General features: G+C 38.7%; 1 protein-coding gene across 1 annotated transcript in view; it reads right to left on the bottom strand.

Moving 5' to 3' along the window:
- Positions 1 to 2,432: 2,432 nt before the first annotated feature.
- The window catches only part of LOC111158201 (bromodomain PHD finger transcription factor), a 157,476-nt gene continuing 140,837 nt past the window's right edge, over positions 2,433 to 19,071 (bottom strand). Inside the window, 4 exon segments of the mRNA XM_022520120.1 lie at positions 2,433 to 3,353; positions 8,586 to 8,772; positions 14,257 to 14,341; positions 15,216 to 15,408. Of these exon segments, the coding sequence (XP_022375828.1) occupies positions 3,317 to 3,353; positions 8,586 to 8,772; positions 14,257 to 14,341; positions 15,216 to 15,408 (502 nt within the window). The 3' untranslated portion in view covers positions 2,433 to 3,316.

The raw sequence follows: 19,071 nt of genomic DNA, 5'->3' as shown, positions 1-19,071 counted from the left end.
TTTGGGTCCAGAACTTTATCATTTAAAGCTTTTCTTTCAATTTGAATTTGGTCCAAATTGGATCAAATGGGGGTGTGATCATATAAGAAATGTCTTCTCCGGTAGCTTACTCGAAGTATCCCAAAGTATCTCAGAATATTTCATATTATTAAAAATACTCAGCTGGCTCTCTCCAACCCCCCCTCCTCCCCTGCTCAAGCACTCACAAGACACTGCTCTGTCCATGAGGTCGCACCATTCTCACTTTCAGGATGAGAAATTGGAGGCTTCCAAGAGTGGCCTCAGTCACGAAGAGCGGGAACTACAGTAACTGTGTAGCTAGCCCTGTCTAGCTCAGCCTGTCCGTATGTGCACGTTTAAAAGGTCACCACCAGGCTTGCTCTCTAATATCAGAAACCCACACAGATGAATACAAATAAGGAAAGAACCTCAATTTACAGATTCTGGGAAAGTAGATTATGAACAACAGCAAATCTCAGGGTCTCTAAATAACACTCCAGACCATTTGAAATACAAAAAGACAATTGTTTTACTTTGGAAAAGATCTCTGGAAGTTCACAATTTTTTTTTTTTTTAACCTATTGCAGGACATTAACTAAAATACAAATCCTGCAGACTCTGGATGGGAGAAAAGAGCCTTACCAATATTATGAAAATACTTATTAGGAAAGGTTTTCAAGGATTGTGAACTTGGCAGATGAAACATAACAAGCACCGAAAATCCTTTTAGCCAAGGAAATCTACTGATGCAACTTACATGAGTTTACAAGCCTAAAGACTGGGTAGAAAATCCTAACCGTGTATCACGAATGTACAGTCTACTACTTGGATTATTCAAAGTAAAAGAGCTGTGATATATTTATCTTATTGGATAGCAGGAGCTTGTCAAAGAATACTCCTAGAAAAGCAGCTTTTGAAACTCATTATGTGTTATAAGAATGTTTTTCAAAAATTACTTCTGAAACAAGACTAAAGCTCTGTAGTTGATAAAACTATAAAATGTCTATACAGTGATAGAAATTACAAAAGGCTTTATACTATTAAATACACATATGAAATTAGTATCTTCCTGGTCTGAGGATTCCCATAAAATTTATCTTTTTTGGTACAATTTGGCAATGCCAACGGCTACAGAAAATATATCAACCAACCAAACCACTATTTCATTAGAAACTGCACCAAATCCAATGTCAAAAACATTACTTTATTTTTCTAGGATGAAATGTCCTATTACGTACAAAAGGAATTGCTGTTTAGAATTTGCCACAATCTGTTAAAAACATAGCAATCTATTGCCTACAGGTAGGAAAGTTCTTGCCGTAACAAGTTTTAAATGATTAAGCCCATATATATCTTTTCTCTCTCTCTCTATATATGAATAAATAGTACAGAAATACTGTGACGTGACGAGATGCAGAATGATTTTGTAATTCATTAAAATGGAGGATTCTTGCATCAGCACAGTGCATACAATAGGCAACATTTTTTTTTTAAGGTAAAAGGACAAAATAACCTGTATTTGACTACTTCCATGTTATTTTAAGCAAAACTTTGTTTCCATGTTTTCATATTGAGCAGTTAGTCTCTTTAAGTTTGTAAGCATAGGTTTCTAAGTGACATTTGTATGTACAAAAAGGAATGGGCTTCATGAGATAAAATTAACCCAGAATAACCTGCACACCTGAGTCTGTGATAAGGAAGAACTGGGAACTGGAGCAACATCGTTCGTTCTTTTAAGAAACTAAGGTCCGGGAAAGGTTTTGCATAGCAGGGTGATATTAAACAGAAGGAAACTTTTTAAAAACATGATTTGACAAATCCCAGAAACTGGCAGGACAAAGCTAACATGAATTAGTGCAAAATCTAGTAAAATTTTTGCAAAGCTGCATAAACCAACTATGGCAGATCTTACAGAAGCTATTATTACAATGCGGTAGGTAATACAACGTGTAAGGTTAGAACACCAAAAGGAAAGACATGCAAAATACACCATCCTCTGCTGTTTCCATTTTCCCCCTACTGCTTACACTACTTTTTCTTATGTGGGGAAAAAACCCACAAACAACTCAACCAACCAACAAAAAAATACAAAATGGATGAAGTAATTTAAAAAATGCCCCATATAAACTGTAAGTAGCTGTCCGTAACTGATCATTTGCCTGGCCTGGTATTATGTAATGTACAGATGAAGGCAATGTGTATTTTGCCACATTACCCTTTAGTATGATTAACTGATGCAACAGGATTAGCACCCCTGAAGATTCTTCTCTGATGTGATGACAGTGGGCTGGGAACGAGGAAATGAAGGGCCACGACTGCCCTGGGGAAACCCAGGTGCAATTAGATTCTCCAGCCTGTTATGTACCTTGCAGCCCTCCCTTTCCCCTCAAAGGCTTACAGGTAATCATTAGCGCACATTCAAAGACACCATCTGTGGGAGAAAAATGATCTCCATTTATTTTGTTTCATATACATCCATAGTTGAATTTTAATACAAAAAGAAAAAAATTAGAATCTGACAAATGTTTACAAACAAGATACCTTCAAATAGATTTTACTCAGTTTAGCCTGGTGCAGAGTAAATGACAAATTGTACTGTTATATTCAAGGCAACAGAGTCTGTAGTCCAGGACCACTTAGCCCAACCTTTATGCAAGCTTAATTTTTATCTACCATGAACAATAAACTCATTGTTGATTCCCAGTTGTGTGTGTGTTTATGTGTGTGTGCACATGTGTACATAGCAGCTCCTTTCATAGAAAGAAAAGACATCTAGAGGTCGTCTTGTACTTTTACCTACAGGAATCATGATAAGATACAGAATGGATTACATGTAACCGGGGCTGGATTTTATAAGAAAAAATAATTAGCTGACAAATGAGGGCAGCAATAAAAAAGCGTCTTTTTTGCAACAATAAATAAATACAGTCAAAAGTTTTCTGTGAGACTCTAAACCAGCTTCTTCACTGAAGAGCAGACGTGGCATTTCCATGGAGTTACACTTGACCCCATATTATCTTTTTCTCTTGCTTTCTTTTTTCTTTTTTTTTTTTCAATAAACAAAGTTTTCCCGCTTCTGCCACAATAGTAAAACCATTTGATCTTGACAAGATAATGGTGTCGTTGACTTTGCTTTTCCCTTGTCCGTTGGACAAAATTGGCCAAGAATATAATTGGACTGTTATGACCAATAAAAACGAAGTTTAGGTCAAGTCTTGTCAGGATAACCTGACTAAAAACATCTGGCTCCTTAATTTAAAATAGTTCAGACAACCAGATTCTTGCTGTGTTTTATGTTAGGTTAACGCGCTGAACTTTAAGAAGCTGTAGACTGCAGTTTGTTGTTATGAGACCTACAGAATACAGAAAAAAGGGAACAATTAAGCACCCTTCATTTTTTAAAACAATGATGCTTTATGTGGATGCCAAGGTCGGTTTGTCTGGGGGGAGCAGCCATGTTCTTTCATTCGCCCTTGGCAAGCAAATATATGAGAATAAGTAAGAAATTTTTAACCTAAAATAGAAATTTTCACTGTACAAAGAAACATGATAGTTCACTGGAAACGGCCATTATTAATATATATATATATATATATATATATATATATATATTCATCTAGGAAGATTACACATTTTTAGCCAGAGGGACAGAAAGAAACACGTACAGAAGCATTACCATTGTGGTAAAGACCGTGTGTGTGTGTGTGTGTGTGTGTGTGTGTGTGTGTGTGTGTGTGTGTGTGTGTGTGTGTGTGTGGCATGCTTATTTACACTGACTTGGGGGAATATAAAGAAAAAATTATATTAAAAAAAGAGAAATAGCGGTATTAAAAATCACATTTGTCTATTAAAGTCCAGAAAGTCTCCTTTCTAGTTTCACAGTTTTATTCACAACTTTCGTTAGTAAAACCAAATTACTGTACAGTTACCAGGACTAAGTCAAAGTATGGTCTATTGCAATAGTGTATATAAATACAGTATTCTGGGAGTTTACAATTCTTAAATACATTGTTCAACATGGCTGCTAGAATAAACTGTTTACTACTATACATATATTTTTAACATTAAAAAATTATATTAACTAATATGAACTTTTAGGGGGCAATTTTGAATTAGGTAATCACGTGGTACAATAAAAGATAGAGTGACCCCAACATCCAGTTCTGATTCCAGTTAAAAATTCAGACTAAAGATATCAGAATCTGTAAGAAAAGAAAGAACATGGATGGTATAAATGATGAATTATAACAAAGTACAGTAAATGAAAATAATGTGCAAACAACGTTGGAGATCATAAATTAAAAATGGGGAAAATATGGCAAAGAAAAAATCCACAAATCAATTAAATTTCAATGAATGGCTACATATGTGTCTCATTCTGCCTTAACCCTGGAAATCAAAAATTCCCTAAAATTTCACATTTCACAGAACTGGGCAAACTTCTCAATTTGTTCCAATATTTCTTAATGAAAATGATGTAAACTCAAATAAAATAAAAATCTACAGGAAATAACCAGATGGCAGGCTCTCCTAAGTGGCCCCTCTACTGTGCAGAGACTCAGCCCCCGGGGCCTCCTCTCCTTTCCCCAATTCCCTCGTTTTGTCACAGGCCCACAGACGCTCTCCTCTCCGTCGGCAGCTGCCGCCAACCCCACTCTGAGTTCTGCCTGCAAGCCTGGCAGCAGGGTGGGGTTCAAATTCCCCAGCTTCCACCTCACAGTCACCACCAAGGGCTAAAGCTTTTCCAATTAAAAAAAAAAAAAAAGCAATTTTAGAAATTTAATTGGAGGAAGAAACGCATGAAGTACAAATAAAAAGCAGGGAGACTTAAAATGAGTTGTGGCCCTCGACGCTAACCTTGACCCGACCTGTTGTCCAGGCTCCCTAGGACCAATTACTTTGAACTTCTGGGTAGGCAGATTTCTTACACGGCTATTTCTTTTTTTTTTATCAACTTTATATCGCTTCAGTCCTGCTGTGGCAAAGGAGACCTAAGCTCACATAATCATTTTCCCACCTCCTTTCTGGAATTCAAGTTTTACTTCTAATTTTAAATTACATCTTTCTGTGATTTGTCTATAGGCTGGTTCTAAAAGTTGAAAATCAGTGTACTGTTTACACTATGAGGACTATGTAAATATTTTTCTCCTTGTGGCACCTACTCGGTTGCTAAGAGGGCATTCTTAGCATTCCTATTCAACTCTAGTTTTTCATGCAATCTTGAACTGCCTTTCATTTTTCCTCTTACGTTCTTAAGCTCATTATCTAATGTATGAACCATTTCTCCTCCAGACACCTTCCTCTTGGGAGAGTTCCATCCTCCTGCTCCGGTCTGGATGGCTTGCTGCGTTGGCCTACTGCACAAATGACATCCTGGGTCAGAAGAACTCATATTGTTTTCTTGAACCTCTTGTTTCTTGGATCCAAGACTTTTTGTTTCCTTGATTTGCTTCTTTATTTTGCTAGTGCACATCTTAAAATAACTTGCTAAGAAAGGACACATGGGAAGGAGTGCCTTTCAGGGCCCATGACTGAAGATGTGCTTTTTCTGCCTCTGCACTGGACTGTTTGGCTGGACACAGAATTCTAGGCTGAAAATCATGTTTCTTCAGACTTTTAGATTTATTCCGCCAAAGTCCTCTAGGATTCCATGTCGTTAGAGAAAAGGGTGACACCAGTCTGGTTCTTGTTACTTTATAGGTTCTTCCACCTTCTTTAGAAACTCTGAGAGGGGTTTCTTTAAACCTCGGCATCTAGGAATTTTAAGTGATTATATGCGGGATGGACTTTTTTTCCCTTTGTCCAGCTGGCTTATTATGTTTAGCAACTGTCCTCATCATTCCATTCCCCACTCCATCTCCTTACTCCACAAGAATGTAAGCTCCAGAGGGATTCAGTATCGCACACACAGAGGGTCTCAAAAACCATTTGCTGATGAATGAATGTGTTTTCCTTGGGTTTGAAGTCTTGTGCCTCTCATCAGCTCAGGGAGTTTTTCCCTATTAGTCTTTTGATGGTTTCTTCTCCTCAGTCCTCTTTATTCTTCCTTTCTGGAATTTCCACTAAGTGAATACTGGATATGCTACAGTGTATTTTTTCCTTTCATAATTTTTCATCTACTTGTCTTTTTGTTCTTTGCATTGAGAAAGTTCTCGATTTTAACTTCCACGGCTTATAGTTTAGATTTTTTAGATTTGTTTTTCCTAGCCACTCTTTCTGATTTTTCTTTATTCCTAATATCCTGTTAGTCATTTTGTAGATTCAAGATCTTTTTCTTTTTTTTTTAAATACCCAATGTGGGCCTTGACCCCAAGATCAAGAATTGCAAGCTCTACAGACCGAGCCAGCCAGGTGCCCCTAAATTCAATTACCTTCTAAAATTTCTCTTGGGACATGACTGAGAGTCTTGCTTTGTCTTTTTCAAGTTCTCTTTTTTTGTTTTCCCTGGAATTTATTCTTCTGCTATGCCTTGACCTTTCTCTTTTACACTGCAAGCTTTCCTTATACATCTGGCCATCCCTTGCTGGCTGTTCACACTTAAGAAGACTAAGTTAAGGGTGCCAGGGTGGCTCAGTTGTTATGCATCTGCCTTCAGCTCAGGTCATGATCCCAGGGTTCTGGGATCGAGCCCCGCAATGGGCTCCCTGCTCAGTGGGAAGCCTGCTTCTCCCTTTCTCACCCCCCCTGCTTGTGTTTCCACTCTCGCTGTGTCTCTCTGTATCAAATGAACAAAATCTTAAAAAAAAAAGAAAAGAAAAGTAAGTTAAGGGATGAGACAGGTGCCTGCAGAGCCCTATGTATGTGTGCAGGGCTGACTGGCAGGTGTTGCCTTCGATCAGGGCTCCTCAGTCTCAACACTACTGACATTCTGGGGCTGCAGAGTTCTTTGCCGCGGGGGCTGTCTTGTGCGCTGCGGACGCTTACTAGCATCTCTGAGCTCTACCTACTGGATGCCAGCACTACTTCCCACCTCTCAGTATGACAAAAAAAATGTCTCCATGCACTGCTAAGTATCCTGTGGGGGGTATGGTTACGGGCAAATTACCCCCATCGAGAGCCACAGCTTTAGGGTGACAGGGCTGTGGACCTAAGCAACCTTTAAAAAAAAAAAAAATCTCATCAGCTAACCAACTTTTACCGTATTCTTTTCTTATTCTGAGTTCATCCCTTTTTATTTCCTTTTTTTTTTTTTTTTAAGATTTTATTTACTTATTTGTCAGAGACAGAGAGAGAGAGCACACACGCAGGCAGAGGCAGAGAGAGAAGCAGGATCCCTGCTGAGCAAGAAGCCCGATGTGGGACTCCATCCCAGGACCCAGGGATCATGACCTGAGCCAAAGGCAGCGGCTTAACTGACTGAGCTGCCCAGGCACCCCGCATCCCTTTTTATTTGTTATTATTTTACTAGGGGCTTCACCATATCGAGTAAATCCTCTTCCGCCTTAGGTTTTATAGCTAATGGGTTAACAGGAGATGATACAAATGGGAAAGTATTACAGATTTTGTAAAATCTCTTCGTCCTTGGTCTAGAGGCTGCCTACCTACCTGGCTTCCTTCCTTCATTGCCTACATTTTTTGATTCCTGAGCTTGTCCCTTACCTTTAGTTTATGTAAAGTGATGCTTAAACACAGCTCTTGATCTACCTTGCTGCAGGACAAGGACAGAGACAACACGCTATGGACTGTCCTGAGAGGAAAATAATGAAGCTGAGCACCGCCTCTTACACTTTGGTATGCAGAGCTCACTAGGTAAGAGAGATGGCCAGGTCCCAAACTAGCCAAGATCTACCTAGTCTGACTATCTAGGGAGGGTCAAGCATGCGAGCTGGTGGATGGGGGATGGGACCAGTGAATCTCAGGGCTTCGAGGGGTGGCAGTTATCACCAGAAGGAGAACAGGCTTCTGTTGGAAGGAAGGAAGTCATGGGCTTGAAAAGCAGGGACTGAAGTTGAGACACTGGAGGTTCAAAGGAAAGGTCTAGTTTTGCCCACAGAAAAATATCCACAGAAATAAACCATTTTATGACTTCAAAGATACAGCAAACATAAATTAAGAATAAAGTACTTAAATCCCTCTTCCAGGTCTTCCCCTTACTCTACCCTCTACAATAGTCATTTTTATCCTTTTGCAAACTCAATATGGGCAAGGGCTTGGGCTTACTACTACCTCCGTATGTGCCCCACAGCATTTATTAATTAATAAATAAATTGTATTAAGTAAACTCTATGCCCAATGTGGGGCTCAAATTCGTGACCCTGAGATCAAGAGTCGCAAGCTCCACTAACCGAGCCAGCCGGGCGCTCCTGCCCCACAGCACCTCACATTCCACACGCATCTGATAAGTGTTTTATTTTAAAAAATAACTTTTAAATTTTAAGCAAATCACAAACTCAACAATTTCTCATTACTGAGTCTGTCTTCTTGTCCTTGGCGGTATGTCATAATGCTAGAGTCTTGATTTTTTTTTCCTTCAAGATTCTTGATTTCAAGGTTCAAATTTACCATCAACAGCACTAATTCCCTAGACAAAACAGTACAGAATTTGAGGAACTGGATTACTTTCGAACACTAAGACACATGCTCACCTGCTAGCCTTGAACCCTTTCAATTTCTGTACAAAGAAGGACTCCAGAACTTCTGCACACTGGTAAAAAGGCGAGTCACTTGGATTGTAGTAACGACAGTTATCAAAAATTTTGGTCATATCTGCCACAAATTCCGTCAGCTTTTCATAATATCGTCTTTGTACTCTTTCTTCCATGGTGGCAAGGTCTTAAAAACACAAAATGTAAAAACATTTTCAAAGCTTTAAGGTAGATCCAATGTGAATATTGCCCACAGTTCTGACTCACAAGAATACAGATTTCCTGCCCAAACAGTCCAGGAAACCAAGCTGATTCACCAATGGAAACTACTTAACAATTCATGAAGAAAATAGGAGCACTTCTGAAATTTTGTTTTTGATTGGGGATTCTAAAATATAAATCTTGGCTACTCTTAAGAAGGTACTTTTATTTTCAGTTAACTACAGAAAATAGCCCTTTATTCAGCTGGGTTGAAATAAAAGAAGCTACATCAACACCATCAATATACATCTAAGTACATTTTTACATGCGAACAATTACGTATATACACTACATGTACAAAGAGAAAGAGGGAATCCAAAATTACAAACAAAAAATCTTTGTGGTTTTGTGGTATCTGTGTATCTGTATTCGATTTTAATAACATAATTTTTTCATTATTTATTTTTATTGTTACTGTATATTGGTAACAAGTGATACTGACTTAACACTTAAGGTGACAAGGACATAAAATGTCTTCTTAAAATAAAGGGAAAAATATTAGCTGATATGAATAAAAATAGTATGTTAATAGTACAGGTAGTATGCCGAAATGACTAAAATAATTCAGGTAGTACACAGGTAAGTGCTTTTGAATATACTGAACTAAATCTACCTGAAATAACATTACATCTAGGAAAAAGTTGTGGTTGAAGGAAAATTCCATATACAATTTTTTTTTTTTAAAAGATTTACTCATTTGAAAGAGAGATAGTGAGAGTGAGCATGAGAGGGGAGAAGGTCAGAGGGAGAAGCAGACTCCCGTAGAGCTGGGAGCCCGATGTGGGACTTGATCCCAGAACTCCAGGATCATGACCTCAGCTGAAGGCAGTTGCTTAACCAACTGAGCCACCCAGGTGCCCTCCATGTACAATTTTACATAAAAAGCTGGTGATCTCAAATCAATCCAGGATTGACAAACTCATAGGTAACAGTTCTAAATAAATCTCAATAATTATTTTGGAATTTGAGAAAATGACTTTTTTAAAGATTTTTTTGAGAGCGAGAGAAAGAGAGGAGAGAGAGTGGGTGTCTGCAAGTTGGGGGAGGGGCAGGAGAGAGAATCTTCAAGCAGATTTGGTGCTGAGCAAGCAGCCCGACACACGGCTCAATCTCACAGCCCTAAGATCTGGACCTGAGCCAAAACCAACAGTCAGCTGCCCAACCGACGGAGCCAAGCAGGTGTCCTGAGAAAATGATTTTCAGGTCTATCTAAGAAACACTGAACAATAAACGCAGCAGGAGAGAAGTTAATCTATCAGACATTAAACATATAAAGCTATGATAATGGACAGTGTGGCACGTGCAGGACGACACCAACAGTAATGGAACCGTACTCAAAACGGGCACAGACCTAACTGCATTCAGTATAAGAACTGTATGTATGTTGGGTGCCTGGGTGGCTCAGTGGGTTAAGCCGCTGCCTTCGGCTCAGGTCATGATCTCGGGGTCCTGGGATCGAGTCCCGCATCAGGTTCTCTGCTCGGCGGGGAGCCTGCTTCCCTCTCTCTCCCTCTGCCTGCCTCTCTGCCTGCTTGTGATCTCTGCCTGTCAAATAAATAAATAAATAAAATCTTGAAAAAAAGAAAAAAGAACTGTATGTATGTTGATGATGTCATTTCAAATAAGCAGCAGAAGAAAAAAAAATTCCTTAATAAAGTGGGTTGAGGCAACCTTCTACATATCTGAAGAAAAAATTCTACCTCACATTAATGCCAAAATAATTCTAGGTGGATTAAAATTTAAGGACAACAGTGAAAACGGATAAAAGGTACTAAAAGGGGCACCTGGGTGACTCAATGGGTCAAAGCCTCTGCCTTCGGCTCAGGTCATGATCCCAGGGTCCTGGGATCGAGTCCCGCATTGGGCTCTCTGCTCAGCGGGGAGCCTGCTTCCCCCCTCTCTCTGCCTGCCTCTCTGCCTACTTGTGATTTCTCTCTGTCAAATAAATAAATAAAATCTTTTTAAAAAGTAAAAAATAAAAGGTACTAAAAGAAACAACATTGTGAATGTGATTAATCATTGAACTGTGCATATTAAAGTTGTTATATATATATATATTTTTTTTTTTTTTAAAGATTTATTTATTTGAGAGAGGGAAAGAGAGAAAGTGCAAGCAGGAGGAGGGGCAGGGGGAGATGGAGGAGGAGGAACCAGATGCCCGCTGAACATGGAGCCTGACATGGGGCTCGATCTCACAACCCTGAGATCATGACCCAGTATCAAGAGTTAGATGCTTAACCAACTGAGCCACCAAGGCCTCCCCTGTTTTTTATATATATATATATATACATATATATATATATATATATATATATATATATATATATACACACACATACATACACACACACACACACACCCCTGTTATATATATCTTAACACACCCACACACCCATCTTTGATAGTTCCAGTTTATGTAGATAAGGGAAAAAACATCCGCAAACATGCTCCTAGCCTGATGAAATTTCAAGCAAGGCTTGGGCACATCTGCTGTGCGCAGTAGGTCCAGTAAGCTGTACAGGAAAGAGTAAACACTTAACATAGCACTTAAGTTCTGCGTACTTACTGCCGGGCTAATTTTAATAATGTATGTGAATAGTGCTTGGACATTTTGTGATTCCAACTTAATGAGACAGCCATTAAAAAGAAATTACTAGAGGGGCACCTGAGTGGCACAGTCTGTTAAGTGTATGAATCTTGGTTTTAGCCCAGGTTATGATCTCAGGGTTGTGGTGCAGAGCCCCGCATCAGGCTCTGGGCTCGGTGCGGAGTCTGCTTGAGATGCTCTCTCACTTTCCCTTCCCTCCCGTTTGTGCACTTGCTCTCCCTCAAAAAGAAACAAAGAAAGAACGATATAGGAGAACATATAACTGAGTATTTATAAACCTGGGGAAGGGCAGAGGACTAAAGTATGACTCCAGAAGCAGAATTTATAATGGTGAATAGATTTAAATCCAAAAGTATTAAAAATGATCATATGCTGGGGCGCCTGGGTGGCTCAGTAGGTTAAGTGTCCGACTCTTGATTTCAGCTCACTTCATGATTTCAGGGTTATGGAATTGAGCCCAGTGTTGAGTTTTGCACTCAGCAGAGTCTGCTTGTCCCTATCCCTCTGCCCCTCCCTGGGCTAACACATTCTCTCTCTCTCTCTCAAAAAAAAAAAAAAAAAAAAAAAAAAAAAATCCGTATAGGACTTCATTTTGAAGTAGGCTTCACACTGATCTCATGACCCTGAGACCAAGACTTGAGCTGAAATCAAGAATCCAGTACGCAACTGACTGAGCCACCTAAGTCAGTCCTTGGGATATAAAAGAGCCCTTAAGGAACACTGACAACAATATGAATATCTAGAGAAAAAAAAACGCAAAATACATAAATAGGAAACTCACATAAAATTCAGACAATAAGTACACATCACTAGTTACTGAAGTCATGCAAAGCCAAAGAACCACTTTCTTTATCCAAGTTAGCAGAAATTAAAAATAACACATCAGCCTATCTTCAACAATTACCTCCAAGTAAGAGTGTGAGTGGCAATATATTTTATACTTTACTGCACCTCTCTAACACCTGTATACTAAACACGTTGTTTTGAAATAAATATTTTCAAAATATTTTGAGTATTTTGAAAAAATATTTTCGAAGAAAATATTTCCTCTCAAAAGTATAATACTCAGTGTTTTCAAGAGTAGAGAGGGAAGGATACGTATATATGCTGTTACTGGAAACTGGTTCAATTTGCAGAAGTGATACTTGAAAATATTTATCAAAAGCCTAAAAAGTATATATATATTCCTTTGACCCAGACATTCTAACTCTAGAAAATCTACTTCTAGGAATTTCTTCTCAGAAAACAAACAAGTGCAGGCAAATGCATAAACAAAGATGTTACTGAACCATCCAGGTGCCCCTCAAACAAATCATATGGTCTCAATTTTAATACACACACACACAGAGCACACCAAAATGGGATTCGGTGAGGAAAATATAAAGGTACATTTTATCTTTTCTTACTTCTTTTCTTTATTTCCTAGATTTTCTACGTTATGTTTAGAAGCAGAATTATCTGTCTAAATAAATATCCCCAGATACTCTCTCAAAAGAGATTACACAAATCTAAAATATGTACACAGATTAGCTTCTTCTACCTTTGACATCAGAACAGAGGTAACGGCTACTTGTTTTAGTTTTAACTAAGCTTCACTTATTTCCCCTTCACGTTTTCTCCCCCTCTTTGAAGTTGCGTCAAACACAAACCCTTCTCATTTAAAAAAATTAAGATATAACAGACATATAACACTGTATCAGTTTTAGGTGTACAACATAATTACTTGGTATATCAATATACTGCAAAGTGACTGATTACCCAATAAGTTTAATTAACACCTGTTGCCAACCACATACAGTAAAAAAGCCTTTTTTTTTCTTGTGATGAAAACTTTTCAGGTAACTCTCTTAGCAACTTTCAAATACACAGTAAAATCGTTCCCATTTAAAAAATGCTTAGCTGGGCGCCTGGGTGGCTCAGTGGGTTAAAGCCTCTGCCTTCGGCTCAGGTCATGGTCCCAGAGTCCTGGGATCGGGGCCCGCATCGGGCTCTCTGCTCAGCGGGGAGCCTGCTTCCTCCTCTCTCTCTGCCTGCCTCTCTGCCTACTTGTGATCTCTCTCTGTGTCAAATAAATAAATAAAATTAAAAAAAAAAATCCATTTCTCTCCAATCTTTAAAAAAAAAAAAAATGCTTAGCTGGCTTTTGAACTACTTTCATCAGCTGGAGCTAATTCTTACTTTGGCAATTTTAGAAGCTTTTATCTACATTTTTATAATTGCATTTGAGGATAAATTATTTTTAGCACAAGCACCTGAAACTGTTCATCACAATACAATCACTTGTGGCTGTTACTTATTACCATTTTTTTTTTTTTGGCGTGGGAAATGAGGGTATAGTCTCTTGGCTCTCTACTCAGGCCCACCAAACGTGCTTTCCTTCAGGAAAAGATGAGGAAAAGGTGACAGGGAGTGATGAGAGGCTCAGATAGACCCTGATCCGTGCATCGATTTCATTCATCTTTTATACAGCTGCATAGTACTCTGTTCACGTATCATCTGATTCAGCTGTTCCTCTACAGATTTACTGATGGCCCCTGATTTCATTTCTCGTTTTTCCGGACTTACAGTCTGAGATGAACAACATACTTGTACACATGTAAATCCTAAGAAATGAAATTGCTGGGTCCAAGGGAATGCAGATTTAAACTTTCGTACACACTCCCCACTTATCCTACAAGTTACCATGCCAATTTATTCTTCCACCGGCCTTGCTCAGCATATCCTCACAATGTACCAGTTTCATGGATGATAAGTAACTGCTGAGATATCTGAAAACACTCCATATTCAACTCCAGTACCTACCCATAGGTTCCTTGATAACACCGTAATAATCTGGTGCATCATTAGGATCCACTGGTTCAAGGAAAGGCCAGGCCATCTTATGGGCCTATAAGGAGGGGGGCAGAAAACAACATTATTGTCAGGTGGAAATATTCATTTCATTTAAGTTTCCCAATTGAGTTATTGTATCAATCAACCCCTAAACTCCAGAAGTCAGTTTTAAACCTGAGAGATGAAATTATTTTATAATTATTTTATACTAGAGTTTCACTCTAGTCATCAATCATCCCTGGTGAGCATATCTTGTACTAAGGGTTCTCGAAGGGTGGGCTGAGGACCTCAGCTGGCGCGGGTGGAGCACTAGCATAGATGTCAGAAGCTTGTACTCTCATCCCTACGTGATAACCTGTTACCTGTACAGCTAGAGGGAATAGGTTCCAAGTGTGGAATGGTTCCCACTGCTAATGAGGTGACAGAGACACGCTATTAAATAACTTCATCCACATACTGAGACCACTGTTCTCTTTTCAGTTCTTTTTTTAAAATCTGTATTTTCCTTTAAAGATTTTATTTTTGAGTAATCTCTACACCCAAGGCAGGCTCAGACTCACGACCCCAAGATCAAGAGTCGCATGCTCTTCTGATGGAGCTCCCCGGGTGCCCCCTCCCTAGAATTTAATCAAATTGTTTTTCAATCTACAGTGGTGAGGTAAACTTGTCTTTAAAAATTAAATCTAGGTTAAAAAAGTGAGTCATTTTAAAACTGAGTGTTAGATAAACAACTGTGTTCCTGTGTGGATATGGTTAACCTCATGGTATCGGCATGTGAAGGACTGAAGTCTGGAGTACTTCACTAGGCTAGCCAGGAGTCAGGAAATAATCACAGACTCTGTGACTGGAAGGTTCGAACCCTACAAACATCTCCAAAGTCACGCTGGTTGACTTCCTCTTCAAACGCTGCGCACAGAGCGGTTTCTCACCTGTAAAGAACGAAGCACCCTTTTTAAACCCTCATAATCTTTCTCTGTCAGCGGCGTGAGCACTGTCATGGCATCCTCCGTTGACTGGCACTGTGGACAGACATACTCGTCAATGAGCTCTGCCTCACTCTGTAAGATGCCAACGCAGCGCCCATGGTACCAATTCTGACACCGATCACAGCCAATATAAAATCTGTAAGATCCGAAATGGAAATGTGAGTTCAAAACAGATGGGATCACATTACACAATTTATTTTAAAGAACACTAAAACATGCACCTGAAAAGATTCTAACTCTGCGTATAAAATAGTTTTAGTACTATAACTGTTTTAATACTTTTGCAGCTTGGCATTCAACTGTGTTAATTTAGTGTTTCTGATATTAAGAACAAGCAATAAAAGTTTATTAAGAACACTGTGTAGCGGCGCCTGGGTGGCTCAGCTGTTAAGTGTCTGCCTTCGGCTCAGGTCTTGATCCCAGGGTCCTGGGATCAGGAACGCATCAGGCTCCCTGCTCGGCGGAAAGCATGCTTCTCCCTCACCCACTCCCCCCTCTTGCTGTGTCTCTCTCTGTCAAATAAATAAAATCTTTACCAAAAAAAAAAAAAAAAGAAAGAAAGAAAAAGAAAAAAGAAAGAAAGGAAAAAAGAACACTGTGTAATAGTGGAGAATTAATACGAAGAAAAATGCAAAATATTTAATTGACTTTAAAGCTCAAAACAAAATAAACCAAAAATCTTTCAACTAGTACTGTATCAAATGGGAAGCTGGTACTGGCCACCCAACCGGGAGTTCAAAATCCTATAAGCTAATAACAGAGTCTCAGAAATTATACCCAAATTAGTGTTTTCTTTCCCCCTAACCTACAATAAAGCGCCATTTCAAACACTGATAAAGTCCAAACAAGTCAGGCTATTTTAATCTCATTAATTTCTATGTTACATATTGAAGAATCAAGTCGACCGTTAAACCATATATTCCCCCAATGCATCTCAAACATTCACTATGAAGCAACATAAATTTTGAAGGGGAGGTAAAGAGGGAAAAAAAGAGAAAAAAAATTGGAAAGGAATTTGTAATGTAAGTGTATAATATATGCAGAAAAAGATCTTGCTTTTTATTTTAAAATAAATACGTAACCAGTCAGAGCAATTTGGCTTCCTAAATTATTAAATATGATGCTCTTATCAGAACTCACTGTGACTCATCATAAGGTGTTCTGCAGATACAGTACAATTCCTCACTGCTGCCCTCTTGTGCCCGTTTACAATCATTACAGATGTACACATCCATTTTCTTAGCCTCCTTTTCTGTGATGCCAACACATTCTCCATGATACCAGTTAGTACAAAGATCACAGCCAATATAGAACCTAAAAGTATTCACAATGAAAATGACAATGTAATTGTCATTTTGAGCTGCATGATACTTAAATCTGTCTTCCCTGTCCCGATTCACTTTCTTACAGGATTACTTTCTGCAATGAGTCAGCTAAGCATCCTGCATCCGACCATTCTACCCCTAGCACACTACAGCATCTGACACTGTATCAGGTGTAGAAACATAAAATCACTCACATCAATTTCAACAAATACACTGTTTAGTGAAATATGGGTCTTTAAAAACATACGGGAATTTGAAAAAATAAACACCACACTGATGGTAATGTCTCCCTCTTAATGAATGTGTCTAAAACTGTAACAGGCACAAAAACCAAAGCCAAAGAATCAAAGACTTACATCTGTCAAACCTATGCCACAGAAGCCATTTCAAATTCAGGGCTATTTCTTAGATAGGTTTGAAAATGTATCTCACAGTTTAAATTTGGAAACAAAGCAAAGCGCAAACACCAAGAAGTTACACTACAAGGAACATGCAGGTCAGGCAGGTGTAGAAGATAAATGGTCAAAATGTGATATGAAGAAGAAATCCAAGAAAAGTATATGTGGTAATTCAATTTCTACTAAGTTTTCTAAATTAACATGGGAATTTAATTGTAACAGATTACAACATGGGCCAGTTTTTCAATGTAATGTGTGTGACAATGTGGAGAGTGACTAGGTTAATTGGCGAGCTGAGGCGCTACACGGGTACGTAACTGAGGGTAATCACATGCAGTTAACCCTCAAGGCTTTTGTAATGTAAGATCCCAAATGAATGAAAAGCATCTCTACGACAAACACAGAGTGTATCTAAAAGTGCTGGCAGCGCGATGTAGGAACGCCATGTAAAACTCACAGCAAGAATTATTGTGGACCCTAAGGGATCTGACTGGCTTGCTGATGTGGTTCTACCCAAGTCTTTCTTGGTAAATTCGCCTGGAGAAATGGAACTGGTCCTCCAACTAACCTGCCATCTCAATGTAAAGGATTAATAATACAGGACTGTGAGGTTCATCCTAGTCCCACTAATTTTTTTATTTTGAGAAGTAAGACTCCTGCAGGATTTTCACTAGGGACTGGGCCTGCAGGGTGTTTCTGGATGTGGCCTTCACTGGATGGCAGGCAATGTATTCTGCAAGTGAGCTCACGACTTGAATTTCAAGTGTTAGTCACTCTCACTAGATTCCCAAACCAGCCTAGTTTGGTATAAGAGATTACAAAATACTCCTAAAAAACACTAACTCATCCCGACTACAACAGGGAGTGGATGAACTTGGCCTATTGAAATTTTGATAACAACAAACTGAAAAATAGGAAATACCCACGAGACGATGAGGCGATCGCAGTAGAATGAGGACATGATCATGCGTGCCTCATTTTAGGCAACGTTAAGTATGACAAAAACGTGTGTGAGATGAATCTCTGTGATCTGAATATTTTAAATAAGCCAAAGAAGTCTAATTATTTAAATGAAGTCCATAAGCAGATATTTTTGCAAAGAAAGTAAATCATGTTCTGTTTTGTTCTGTAAATCGCTGAATATTCTTGTGCTTAAAGGGAGGCACGCTTGTTTTAGACTAAGGGCAAAATCAGTTAGCAGGGCCCCACTTTCCACATTATCTGTCATTTCCAATAAAGACAATGAAAAGGGAAGACGCCAAAACTGAGGTGCTTAATTCAACACACAGCTAAAGCTAGCAAAGAAAGTGTTGATCTAGCACCTGGTTATAATTTTAAATAGCACCGCCAAAGCAGCTTCCAAGTTGCAACTTAAAAAACGTGATTGAAAAGATCACTATTTTATTTTATAAACTGATTAGGCATCCACTGAAGGTAGATATTAAGCATGGCTAACTCTAAATAATCATATATTTTTAGCACAAACTTCTTGGTACTGCAAAAAACACTAGTTAACCTTGACTTTGAAAAGCTGGCCTACATTTAAATACTCAAAATGAAAGCTAAATACTTCGGTGAATGATAATGATAACAAAAAAATGAAACTGCATTAATGGATTAGTGTTTTTAAAATCTTGTATATATCACCAAATACAAGTCACAACAGCCAAAAACAGCTTCCAGCTGCCATGCTTTATTATCACATTTTTGAGTGTCATTCTTGAAGACTGAGTGGAAAGAACACTCCAGCTTTTGTCCCCAAAAAGAAAGTGGGAACTTTGACAAAAATAATATTGTCAGTATTACAATACCAAAAACATAGAATTGCTTAAAATTAAACAATAAAAAACCAAAACCACTCAAACTTGAAACCTTGTGCACCATTCATATCAGATAGTGGCTAAGATTTGATGTAATCATAAGGTTGTGAACAGGTTCCAGAAAGGCTGCTCTCAGCTTTGGGCAGCAGTAATAATAGACCTCCTTCTCCAGACAGCATTACTAATTGATTTGGAGTTAATCCAGAGAGAAGAGGAGAAAGCAAAAGAGCAACAGAAAGCTTGTTTTTGACAGAAA

Source organism: Enhydra lutris, unplaced genomic scaffold, assembly GCF_002288905.1.
Source record: "Enhydra lutris kenyoni isolate GAN:26980312 unplaced genomic scaffold, ASM228890v2 scaffoldscaffold57, whole genome shotgun sequence".
Lineage (NCBI taxonomy): Eukaryota > Metazoa > Chordata > Mammalia > Carnivora > Mustelidae > Enhydra > Enhydra lutris.
Note: the sequence above shows the minus strand (reverse complement) of the source record. Positions and strands in the feature narration are given on the sequence as shown.